Below are 13,132 nucleotides of genomic sequence, written 5' to 3' on the forward strand. Positions count from 1 at the left end.
CAGCAATGCAACATCAGTTCCATAATGAGAGTGAAAATCCCCTGGACAGAACATCCATATTTATTAAGCAACCAGGGCTGAAAATCAAGGGAATGAAAGGTCATGTAAAAAATGTTGTCAATTTGATTTGTTGAAAAACTTGCTTTAACAAAAAAAGACTTATTAGTCCTCCCCAAGACACCATATATATCCTGACAAAGGACAAAGCTGTAGCTGAACTAATGGAGATGGAAAGCATGGTATTATCAAAAGAGAAACTTAAAAGTGGAGAGATTCTTCAGGTCACAATACCATGAAGAGACTGTCCAGAATCATTACTCTCCATCTCCTAGTTCTCTACTTGGCAAAAGCTGCTTCAGAAAATTATCTGTGGGACCTGAAATTTTCAATCCATGACCTGCTACATTCTATAAATCAAGTTCTTTAAATCCTAACTGCAGCTGTTTAAGAGTAAAAACAACTTCATTCAGACTCAAGGTAGCTAAAGAACCACTGGGTAGACATATAGTGGTGCCCCCAGGCCCAAGCTTAAAACATAAATGAAGATCTTCAAACTACAGGGCTGATGGAAATGGTCAGGAGAGCACAAAAGATCATGTCATCAAGTTCTAAAGTCTTTGGGAACATCTAGATATTTAGATACCAGGCCTAATCATGAGCCAAGCAAATGCCTCCTTCTAAAGTCAACCTCCTCTCTGTGCTGTGCATTGTGCTTGCTAGCCTTCCTATGTGACCTGATGGCACTCATTTGATCCTTGTTGTGCGAGTTATGTCATTTAATGCTTGTTCCTCCAAAAACCACAGACTCCCTGGAGAAGTAAGGCAGGAGAGTAGACAACTTGGGATCAAATCCCAGCTTCAAGCTTCCTAGCTATAGGATCTTGAGCTACCAACCCCACTCCAAGTTGGGCTATCTTCTTACAGAGATCACTCCGTCTTCCTTAGTGTTGAAAGAATTAAAGAGAATGTGTGGAAAGCACTTAGCCAGAATTTAGCCCACAAAAGGGGATGAAATCATGGTGGTTTTTCTCTGTTTCTTCCCAGTATATTCAAAGCCAAGGTGACAACCATACTTTCAAACAGGAAATAAAGCAAGTACAAAGGTGAACAAATCTCTTAGATAAATATAAATCTTCTCAACAAAACTTTCTAAAAATAGCAGCTTGACTTTCACTGTCCAGTCATAGATTATTGCAATAGTAAGAACTTCGAGCCAAGCAACAGAGGAGGAATTTGCGGATGCAAGCCTAGTGAGGGAGATATTTGAGAGACTGCACACCCTTTAAAATTACACCATAGCTGTGCATACTCTCATTTTGTGTGAATTCCTGGAGCAAGCAACACATTTTAGACAAGGAGGGCAAAGTAACTTCTATTACTTTGGTGACTGGCAGACAGGAAGGAAGAAGGTACAAGAGAAGATCTGTGTCATGTCATCCACTGCCCACAATTTCCAAAAACTAATTTTAAAATTAAAATATCTCTGAAAAAGCAAAAACTAAAAATTATTTGTGCCTTACTATAAGTTGTCTTAATCAGATAAATTTCCTTCTAAATATTCTAAACAAAGCTGGAGAATTAGAAGTTCTGATTCAATAAGGAGTTGATCATGAGAACATGATTAAGCTTGGATAGAGAGAGAAATCAAAAAAAGAAGACCTAAAAAGCAAATGAAATAGAGTACAGGACATACACACAACAAAGTTGTAAAACTGCCTGAAGCTATCATTTCATGGAGTCACTAGAAGTCATTTTCCACACTTAGCCTCCAAAAAGATGTCACCACTTAAAATGAGGCAACCATCAATCTGAATCCAATGAGGATATGTGTCCTGGACTTCTCTATGCATGTCAGACTTCTAAAATTGTTCAGTCCTAAGGGAACAAAGGATTGAATTAATGGCTGAGAACAGAATATCACCTGAAAACCTTCCGTTGCTCAAAGGTTTTCCTTGGTGTTAATATTTTATAAACATCTTCATTACCCAGGTGCTTAAGCTACTCAATTATCAGTCACTATTGTCAGTAGACGTTCTCTGCAGCATTGGAAAAATTTAAGACATATTGCTAAATCTTAAAGCACACATTTAAAGAGTGCCAAATTTGTAGTGGTCCTAATAGTTCTGTACACAGATAGTTTTTAACAGCTCACCATTTTTTAAATATGCTACTTAACTTTATAACATTACTACCACTATTACTACAATACTACATCTGTTACTTTCTGAAAAAAAGTCTTCAAGCCAGAAACTATCTGACAAACAAAGGCTCTCCACTTACCAGTATCAACTCACTGCCCTACAGCTTTATTCACTTCCCTACACTATTCCACCACCCCAAGAACAAATTGTGACTTACTGTTGACTCCCAGTATGCTCCCATCCAAAAGCTCCCCTTTGCTCCACAAAACCTCAATTCTATCATAAACAAACTATCATCATCAGACTCACTGGAAGTTCTTCCTCAACCTCACCTTGGTTAACAACAAGTTTACCTCAGAGGCCATTACTTCCTTTCTCCACAAGTGCTTTTTTGTATAAATCACAGAATGAGAGGGCTTTACTACTACTTTTAAACAATTGTTCTTCTACATTCATAAAAAAAAAATCCTTGACTTTTTTTTTTTTTTTTTTTTTTTTTTGCTCTGCTTGTGGCATACTGAAGTTCCTCAGCCAGAGATCAAACTCATGCTATAACAGTGACCATGTCATATCCTTAATCCACTGTGCTACAAGGGAACTCCAAAAAATGCCCCTACTTTTAAATCTTACTTAACTCATCTCTACTTTTCTAGCATCTTCCAAGTGACTTTTCTATAGCATTCATTTTATACTTAAGTATCTCGTGTAAAGTTTTAAATATCCAACTTTTAATCTTTTAATTTTTTAACTTTTAATCTCTCTGTCAGCATCCTTTGAGTTAACAGTCCATGTGAGCAGTCTACCCAATCCCTTGATCTTGACTTCCTTGAAGCTAACAACTCCTTGCTTCACTGTAATTATGCTCACCTATGACACACCCTGGATATTATCACCTGCAAATATATCCAAAATCCCACCTTGTGATAATAATTTTGTTCTTATTATTTGTATGTGTGATGACAGCCTTCTCCATATTTCTGTTTTAGTATTCTAGTCAACCTCATTTTGTGGCCCCTTCATTTCCATTTCTAGTTCATGCACCTACTGTCAGTTACTTAAAAGACACTCACCAACACCCTGAAGATATTTTATACAAACTAGAAGTCTAGAGATTTGGATCAATTCTATAATCTGTCTTCAATGCTCCTATACCAAATCTGCTAGGAATAGGATGGGAGCAGTCTAAGCATGCAGGTTTTGTGTAATGAAGAATGCTTTGTTAAAGACTGTTTATGAAATAAGCTAGACCTTCTCTAACTTATCTTGTCACTTATTTCTCCTTGTTTGCTGATCTTCTTAACTCCTCCACCAACCTCCACCCAGAATACACTTAGTGGGTGGTGCTCTCTCCCACTATCCTGAGAAAAGAGAGGCTATCAGGATCTCTTGTCCCCTATCCCATCTAGAAACAAGCCTGTATCCTCATCTCTCCCTCTTCCAAGTCTCAAAACCTCCTCAACCGTGCACCCTCAAAACTTCTTCTAATGCAGAAAAAAATGTCAAGTGACCAATCCACAGCAGATTAGCTACTTGGCCATCACCCACTAAAACACTACCAAGCTATATAGGAAAGGACACCAGTAACCCCCTAGCTGTCAAATGCAACCAGATTGGATACCTAACCGTTATTTTACTTTTCTGATGCATGGGACATTTTTGACTGTTTCATTCCTTAAATCCAAGTGACTGCTTTGTGTTCATTGTCCTTTTCAGTTCCCCTTGTTCTTTCTACTTCTAAATGCTGGATCACTTAAGTTCTCAGGCTTTGTTCTCTTTTCCACCCCTAAGTGATCTTGCATACTTTTGTGTGCATTTATACATGAAGATCTCTGTAAGTGATCTTGTACACTACTACAAAGAAAACTCAGAATTGCGAAAATTTTTACTTATCTGGATCCTTCTGTTGAGTTCACATATTGCTATTCAGCTGACTGATAAAAATATCTATGTAAAAGTTACAAAGTAACTATAAACTTAATGATGGAAAACTGAAACCATTAATGCTCTTCTTCTCAGTTCCCCACAGTATATGGTGGCACCCTCATTCATTCCAGCTCTCCCCCTCGTGCCTCACATCCCTTACTTCTCCCACCAGGTCCTGTTACATTCACTTCCTTAAGGTTCATTAAGCATTACTCTCACTTAGTCTAAGCTTTTCTAATCCTTCCTTTGAATCATTTCAATGGCCTTCTGACAATTCTCCTCACTCTAGTTTCACCACCCCTCCTCCTTCACAAACAAGTATCTTTATTTATTTATTTATTTTTTTTTTTTTTTGCCATTTCTTAGGCTGTTTCCATGGCATATGGAGGTTCCCAGGTTAGGGGTCAAATCAGAGCTGTAGCCAGCTGGCCTACACCAGAGCCACAGCAATGCAGGATCTAAGCTGCCTCTGCAACCTACACAACAGCTCACGGCAACGCCAGATCCTTAACCCACTGAGCAAGGCCAGGGATCAAACCTGCAACCTCATGGTTCCTAGTCGGATTGCTAACCACTGAGCCATGACAGGATATCCACAAGTATCTTTAAAAAAAGCATCTTCCTTCACTGTTACCCAAGTAGTCTTTCTAAACAACAAGTCTGACTATATCACTATAGGTATTAAAACAATTCATTGGACCCTCTATACCAAATTTTAAGTTTAAACTTCTTATCACAGCACTCAAAGTCTTACCGCTGATCCAAGTCTACCTTCCCAGCCTGATTTTTCATCGCATTTTACCTCACCCCTTCCTCCATACCCGCACTCTACCATGTATGATTCAACTAAGCAGAATCCTCCCTCCTTATTGTTTTTAACGTCCACCCTTTCTATTAGATTCTGAGTTCTTTTTTTTTTTTTTTTTTTTTTTTTGGCTTTTGTCTTTTTAGGGCTGCACCTGCGGCATATGGAGGTTCCCAGGCTAGGGGTCTAATAGGAGCTGTAGCCACCAGCCTACACCACAGCAATGCCAGATCTGAGTAGCGTCTTCGACCTACACTACCTACATCTGGCAACACCAGATCCTTAACCCACTGAGCAAGGCAAGGGATCGAACCTGCATCCTCATGGATGCTAGTCAAATTCATTTCCACTGAGCCACAATGAAAACTCCAGATTTTGAGTTCTTTGAAGATAGAAACCACGTTTTATATCTGTGTTTTTACCCTAGGAATGCCCGAGAAATTTAATAAATGTTGGTTGATTGATAGGCCATCCAAGTATCCTCTTTTTTGTTTTTTTTTTTTTGTTTGTTTTTTTTTTGGTTGTTCCCACTGCAGGTAGAAGTTCTAGGACCAGGGATCAAACTGATGCCACAGCAGCAACCTGAGTCACAGCAGTGACAACTCTGGATCCTTAACCTGCTGCACCACCTGGGAGCTATGACCATGAACTATCTTAAAACAAACTATCCTGAACTATTTTTGCCATTATTTAATCAAAAAATTCTTTCTAGGAAAATTTTTATCCCATTTTTTCAGCAGCCGAAGGTGTGCCTCCCAACTGCTAATACACATCTGTCTCCTTCCTAATAGAACTATAAGGAGGAGCCAAAGAAGATTATGAGTTAAGAATGACTTTAGGGAGTTCCCATCATGGCACAGTGGAAACAAATCTGCCTAAGAACCGTGAGGTTGCAGGTTCAATCCCTGGCCTCTCTCAGTGGGTTAGGGATCCGGCATTGCCATGAGCTATGGTATAGGTAGCAGACGTGGCCCAGATCTGGCATTGCTGTGGCTGTGGTGTAGGTTGACAGCTACAGCTCTGATTGGACCCCTAGCCTGGGAACCTCTGTATGCCACAGGTGCAGCCCTAAAAAGACAAAAGACCAAAAAAAAGAATGGCTCTGACCAGTGTGAGTGCATTTTTTAAGTCCCCATTGTTTACACTGGACTACATGGACTAAAGGTCATGTTCACCCATACACACTTGAATTCAGACAAAGCACGTACCTTCCACACAGCGACAGCCCTCTTGTAGCACCCGCGCATACATGTCCACTTTGGACTGAGATAGGAGCTGGTCCCCAGTCAGGTACGTGTTGTGAGAGGAAGCAATGTAGTAGTTGCACAGGGGCTGATCCATGTCCTGGTACACTTCGTGATGCACTGGATTAAATATGTCGCAAGCAGGACTACGCATGAAATTCGTGAAGCCTTTTGGGGAGAGAGAGAGTGAAGCACTATAGCTTTAAAACATATATATCTACCTGACTCTAACAAGTACAAAAGAAGTCAAAGTATGTTCACAGTGATTACCTTATTTACCCTCAGGACAGCCTTGGCAGGGAATACTGAGGCAATGGGAGATTTGCTGCAGGTCAAATAGTGTCAAAAATTGAAATATGACTTTGGGGACTTAGTTTAAACAACCTATAGAAAAACAGACTTGTGATAGAGGGAGGGAGGGGGCTTACTGCGAAGCTATTCAGCAATTGCTGAACTCAAGCTATGATTATGCAGTGGGACCTAATGGGTGGCTGATGCAGTGTTAAAGCCATATTTATGCTAGGTGATACCATTGATTAATAGCAATTTGATAGGTTATTAAGTTGACTTGAGAAACAGTACTGTCAGTGCCATAGCTGAGGTAAACAAGTCAGAAGTTAGGCACAGCATAATTCTGGGTATCATTATTTGACTATGAAATTGGTTTGGGAAGATGCTGCTAGTAATGGCTAGCACATCTGATAAATGTAAAGAAGTGCTTCAAGATTATGTAGAAAACCCTACAGTTTTTCTAATTTTTCAAAAGCATAGTACCTGAGTAGGAGAGGCATTCATTAATACATCAAAAATATGTGAATGTCCTCCAAGTACCTATGTGGAAAGATTATTAGAGTAAATTATTTTAGGTCTTCAAGAATCCTGTAGTAAAACTATTAGTAAATAGCCTCTAAAACGCTGGAGAATTTCTTCATGCCCGTCTTCATGGCCATAACTTAGAAATCATGTTTGATTCCATCTTGTAAGACCCCACCAAAGAAAAGATTCATTCTTAGCAAAGAAAGGTCCAAATGAGTATATCTCCTATGGTTGTTTTAAAAATAGTTTATAATTATATAAATATGAAATCATTTCTCTTTATTTTAATTAACCTCCATCCCAGGAAATAGAGATATGGTATCAAAACCTCCTTGTCTACACTGAGCCTGTCTGGGGAAAGTGGAGGCCAACAATCAAAACTGGTTAGATAAACCAGGGCTTTGAATGCTCCTAAGGGCAGTGGGGTGTCCCAGAGGTCTTTCATTAAGATAATCTGTTCTGCCTAGGATCTGTTCTCCTCTTGGGTAGCAGCCTACAGGTGACTTCCCTGAATATTTTAAATATATATAGCTTTTAGATACATGTAGCTAAATTCACAACTAGATTCTGAATATATAACTATAGGCAAATTATTTAATTTTTTAAGCCTCACTCTCCTTAACTATAAAATAAGATAGTTGTAGCAAAGACATTTGTGGTTCCCACAACCTCTCTACTACTACTAACTAGGTAAAACAAGTTTGTTGGCAACATTTTAAAAGAAATATGTTTACATTCAGGTCATCATTTTTATAGATTACTTATTTTAGGATCAAATTTCCCTTCAGGAGATTATCAGGTTGAGATTATTTCTAAAAATCAGCCATTTGACAATGTCAAAATATTTCTTGGCATATATCATACATACTGGCATCAAGTTGACTTCCTTGGAGTGGAAAACGCTATTGCTATTGCAAAAATTAAGAGAAACAGCAATATTATGGCAATTGTTTCACAGGAAAATATGTGTGTTATGGGTTTTATTTGAATCATCTGTAACTCTGAAGATATCTCCCAATTTCTCTTCCTAAAAATTTTGCTAAAATTTAACTTATCAAACTGAATTGAGAAATGAGAAATTAAGAATATTGATCATAAGACAAAGATGCCACAAAAAAGAAAACTACAGGCCAATTTCACTGATGAACATAGATGCAAAAATCCTCAACAAAATACTAGCAAACCACATCCAACAATACATTAAAAGGATTGTACATCATGATCAAGTGGGATTTATCCCAGGGATACAAGGGTTCTTCAATATCAGCAAATCAACTAGTGTGATACATCAAATTAACAAACAAGAATAAAAACCATATGATCCTCTCAATAGATGTGGAAAAAGCCTTTGACAAAATCCAACACCCATTTCTGATAAAAACGCTCCAGAAAGTGGGCATAAAGGGAACCTACCTCAACATGATAAAGGCCATATATGACAAACCCAGAGCCAACATCATTCTCAATGGTGAAAAGCTGAAAGAATTCCCACTGAGATCAGGAACAAGACAAGGATGTCCGCCCTTGCCACTATTCTTCAACATAGTTCTGGAAGTCCTAGCCACAGCAATCAGAGAAGTAAAAGAAATAAAAGGAATCCAAATTGGAAAGGAAGAAGTAAAACTATCACTATTTCAGGTGACATGATTCTACACCTAGAGAATCCTAAAGACTCTACCAGAAAACTGTTACAGCTCATCCACAAATTTGGGAAAGTCTCAGGATACAAAATTAATACACAGAAATCGACAGCATTTCTATACACCAACAATGAAAAATCAGAAAGAGAAATTAGGGAAGCAATCCCATTTACCATCACATCCAAAAGAATAAAATACTTAGGAGGAAACCTACCTAAAGAGACAAAAGACCTATACTCTGAAAACTATAAGACACTGATGAAAGAAATCAAAGATGACACAAATAGATGGAAAGATATACCATGCTCGTGGATTGGAAGAACCAATATTATCAAAATGACAATACCTAAGGCAATATACAGATTCAATGCAATCTCTATCAAATTACCAAGGACATTTTTCACAGAACTTGAACAAAATATTTTAAAGTTTCTTTGGAAGCAAAAAGACCCAAAATAGCCAAAGACATCCTGAAAAAGAAAAATGGAGCTGGAGGAATCAGGCTCCCGGACTTCAAACTATACTACAAAGCAACAGTCATCAAAATCGCATGGTACTGGCACAAAGACAGAAATGTAGATCAGTGGAACAGGATAGACAGCCCAGAATTAAACCCACGCACCTACAGCCAACTAACAAAGCAGGCAAGAATATACAATGGAGAAAAGACAGCCCCTTCAATAAGTGGTGCTGGGAAAACTGGACAGCCACATGGAAAAGAATTAAATTAGAACACTCCCTAACACCATACACAAAAATAAACTCCAAATGGCTTAAAAACCTAAATATAAGACCAGATACTATAAAACTCTTACAGGAAAACATAGGCCAAACACTTTCCAACATAAATGACAGCAACATTTTTTCAGATATACCTTTTAGAGTAATGACAGTAAAAACAAAAATAAACAAATGGGACCTACTCAAACTTCAAAGTTTCTGCACAGCAAAGGAAACCCTAAACAACACAAAAAGACAACCCACAGAATGGGAGAAAATCTTTGCAAATGAATCGACTGACAAGGGATTAATCTCCAAAATTTATAAACACCTTCTGCAGCTCCATACCAAAAAAACAAACAACCCCATCCAAAAATGGGCAGAAGATCTAAACAGACATTCTCCAAAGAAGACATACAGATGGCCAAAAAACGCATGAAAAGATGTTCAACATCACTCATTATTAGAGAAATGAAAATCAAAACCACTATGAGGTACCTTCCTACACCAGCCAGAATGGCCATCATCCAAAAGTCTACAAACAAGAAGTGCTGGAGAGGGTGTGGAGAAAAAGGAACCCTAGTACACTGTTGGTGGGGTTGTCAATTGGTATAACCACTGTGGAAAGCAGCATGGAGATTCCTCAGAAAACTAAACATAGAACTACCATTTGATCCAGCAATCCCACTCCTGGGCGTCTACCCAGAGAAAACCATGACTCGCAAAGACATATGTACTCCAATGTTCATTGCAGCACTATTTACAATAGCCAAGACATGGAAACAACCAAAATGTCCATCGACAGAGGAGTGGATCCAGAAGACGTGGTACATATACACAACGGAATATTACTCAGCCATAAAAAGGAACGAAATACCAGCATTTTTTGCAACATGGATGGACCTAGAAACTATCACGCTAATTGGTGTCTCATTGTCAGCCATACAATGAGACACCCACATCAAATGCTTTCACTGACATGTGGAATCTGAAAAAAGGACAGACTGAACTTCTTTGCAGAACAGATACTGACTCACAGACTTTGAAAAACTTATGGTCTCCAAAGGAGACAGTTTGGGGGTTGGGGGAAATGCTAGGGTTGCATGATGGAAATCCTATAAAATTGGATTGTGATGATCATTGTACAACTATATATGTAATCAATTCACTGAGTAATAAAAGAATATTGATCATTTTACCTTCTATGCCAAGGACATTTTTCGCCTTATTTTCTTCTGAAACTTCAAATTTCCTTATGACATCAATACAATAGTCTGTTGTCACATTAGTCATCTAAACAAAACAGAATAATAGTAACATGCCTGCAATTTCATGAAATATTTTCCTCTATGCTAAAAAGGCATACTGATTTTTCAAGCATTCTTTCTTTAAAAACATGAATATTTTGCTATTTTATTGTCTTGAATGATGATAATTAACTTTTTTTTTTGGCCATACATGTGGAAATTCCCAGGCCAGGGGTCAAACTCACACCACAGCTGCAGCAATGCCAGAATCTTAACCAGTTGTGCCACAAGGGAACTTCCAAGCATTCTTTTTTTTTCTTTTTTGGCACACTGATGCATGTGGAGTTCCTGGGCCAGCAGTCAGATCTACAATTGCAACCTATGCCACAGCTGCAGCAATGCCAAATCCTTAACCTGCTGTGCCAGGCCAGGAATCAAATCTGCATCCTAGCACTGCAGAGATGCTGCCAATCCCATTGTGCCAGAGCGGGAACTCCCCAAGCATTCTTGATACAGTGCAAAATGGTTAAATGAGTAGTGTTTTAGGTTATTAGTGTCATAGCTACTTAATCTTTGGGAAATGATCATGATCTCAATATCCCTATGCAGTTTTCAGACTTAATCAGGAGAAACAGCCCTTCACCTTCTAGACAAAGGAAGCAATAAGATTAATAAAACCAACTCAATAATCAGGGCAAACTATCCACTCATTATAAGCTAGTAGCTATCTGCAAAAGTAATGCTTTCTGCATAAACATCCAAGTTTGCTAACCATAGTAGAAAGAAAATGATTCCCTACCAAACCAGAATAAATCCGTGTGTGTGTGTGTGTGTGTGTGTGTGTGTGTGTGTGTGTGTGTGTGTGTGTGCATATACAGATCCTTTCACTGAATCATGAGAGCAGTCTGCCATGGTGATTCAAGAACACAAAGGTTAGCAAAAGTAAATAAAAATTAAAATCTGGTGAAGTAGCTAGCTTAACAGAGAACTCCAGAGTGAGAGTGTTCATGTTCAAATCAGCTGGCTCATATTTACAGTGTAATCTTAAATACATCACTTACCTTCTTTGTGGCTATCTCATAAGGAGTGGTGGGGATTATATGGATTAATATTTTAAGAAAAATGTATACTGTCAAAAAAGCATCATATGTTGATATTATTGAGTTAGTCTCAAGGTTGCTGCATGTGCATTACATACTTAGTGTGAAAAGCAAACTTTTTAGGAATAAGCTCTTTAATACTAACAAAGGATATGCAGGGCCACTTTCCAGAGGCAATAGTGCCAACATTTCTTGACAATTCTTGTGGAATGAGTCTTTATATTTCTAATTATTATGTTAAGAATGCTATTTTCTATTTCACAGATTTTAAACATTATCACTTTTTATCATGTTAAAGACTTGGCTCTTGGGGTCTAGCAAAAGTAACTTTTTCCCTCTACCTGCCCTCCTTGTAATAGTTATGTCTTAATTTTTATTAAACTACTATTCTGTGTGTGAACTGTTCTGAGTATGCAAATATTAACACCATGTCTATGGTATAATCTGATTGTTTTTCTATTCTTATATAATTTTTTTCTGATTTAATTGTTGGAATTCCCATCCATTTGTCTAGTTTGTAATGTCCCTATCACAAATTCTTCCCAATGATTCTAATGGGCTCTTGGGATTATTTGATTATTTTCCACACAGCCAAAGACAACAGGCAATCCATGGATTCCATTTCTACCCCCACCCCCTCCCCACTCCTGCCCAAAAAAGGTCCTCCTTCTTCCAGGAAGAAGTAAAAAAGGTGCTCCTTTTTCCAAGCTGGTTGAGTTATAGGACTTCACTCAGCTTTTGTCCCAATTTCATTCTGTCTCTTCCATCAAAGAGCACTTGAGAAGTAAATTATTTATTTATTGCACATGTTTTCTGTGTATTCTGTTATGTTTTTTATTCTGTGTACATAATTGGTTGACAAATTAACCTGGTAGAAAATTCTAGGTCAGAAATCATTGCTTCATGATTTTTGGCTTGCAGAGTTGCTGGTAAGAAGTCTGATGCCATTCTGATTCCAATCCTTTTCACAGGACCTGTTTTCGTTCACTAATTTGATAAGGCCCCCCCACACACACACTTTTACTGCAAGCCTTTAGGGTTTCACTTTATCCTTGGCATTGCAAAATTTCACCATGGTTTGTCTCTGTGTGGATCTTTCTACATTCACTGTACTGGCATTTATTGGGCCTTGCCAGTCTAGACATTCCTATTATTTTGGTGCGAAGCATTTCTTGTAATACTTGTTTGATAATATCCTATTATTTTTTCTTATTCTTGTCTGTTGTTGTTTGTTTGGCCACATCTGTGGCATGTGGAAATTCCCTGGCCAAGGATTTTACCCATGCCACCATAGCAAACCAGAGCTGCGATAGTGACAATGCCAGATCCTCTACCTGCTGTGCCGCAACAGAATCTTCTGTAACTCCTACTATTCAGATAGTAGACGTTCTGGATCAATCTACTATTCCCTTATCTTTTCTCCATTCCTTTGTTGCACATTTTGGGTGATTTTCTCAAATTTATCTTCTAAGCCAACTACTGAATAGTTCTCTTCT

At 38.2% G+C, this 13,132-nt stretch overlaps 1 protein-coding gene across 14 annotated transcripts in view; it reads right to left on the bottom strand.

The window, feature by feature from the left end:
* The window catches only part of PLCH1 (phospholipase C eta 1), a 242,633-nt gene that overhangs the window by 64,215 nt on the left and 165,286 nt on the right, over nt 1-13,132 (bottom strand). For 12 of the 14 annotated variants that reach the window (XM_021069699.1, XM_013982146.2, XM_021069702.1 and 9 more), the window contains 2 exons: nt 10,489-10,582; nt 6,078-6,281 (listed from right to left, as the gene is read on the bottom strand). In XM_021069699.1, coding sequence (XP_020925358.1) covers nt 6,078-6,281; nt 10,489-10,582 — 298 coding nt within the window. Of the gene's footprint in view, nt 1-6,077; nt 6,282-6,887; nt 8,313-10,488; nt 10,583-13,132 lie in introns of those variants that run through there. The other 2 variants (XM_021069701.1, XM_013982154.2) reach the window with 2 other exon arrangements.

This window comes from Sus scrofa, chromosome 13 (genome assembly GCF_000003025.6).
Source record: "Sus scrofa isolate TJ Tabasco breed Duroc chromosome 13, Sscrofa11.1, whole genome shotgun sequence".
Classification (NCBI taxonomy): Eukaryota; Metazoa; Chordata; class Mammalia; order Artiodactyla; family Suidae; genus Sus; species Sus scrofa.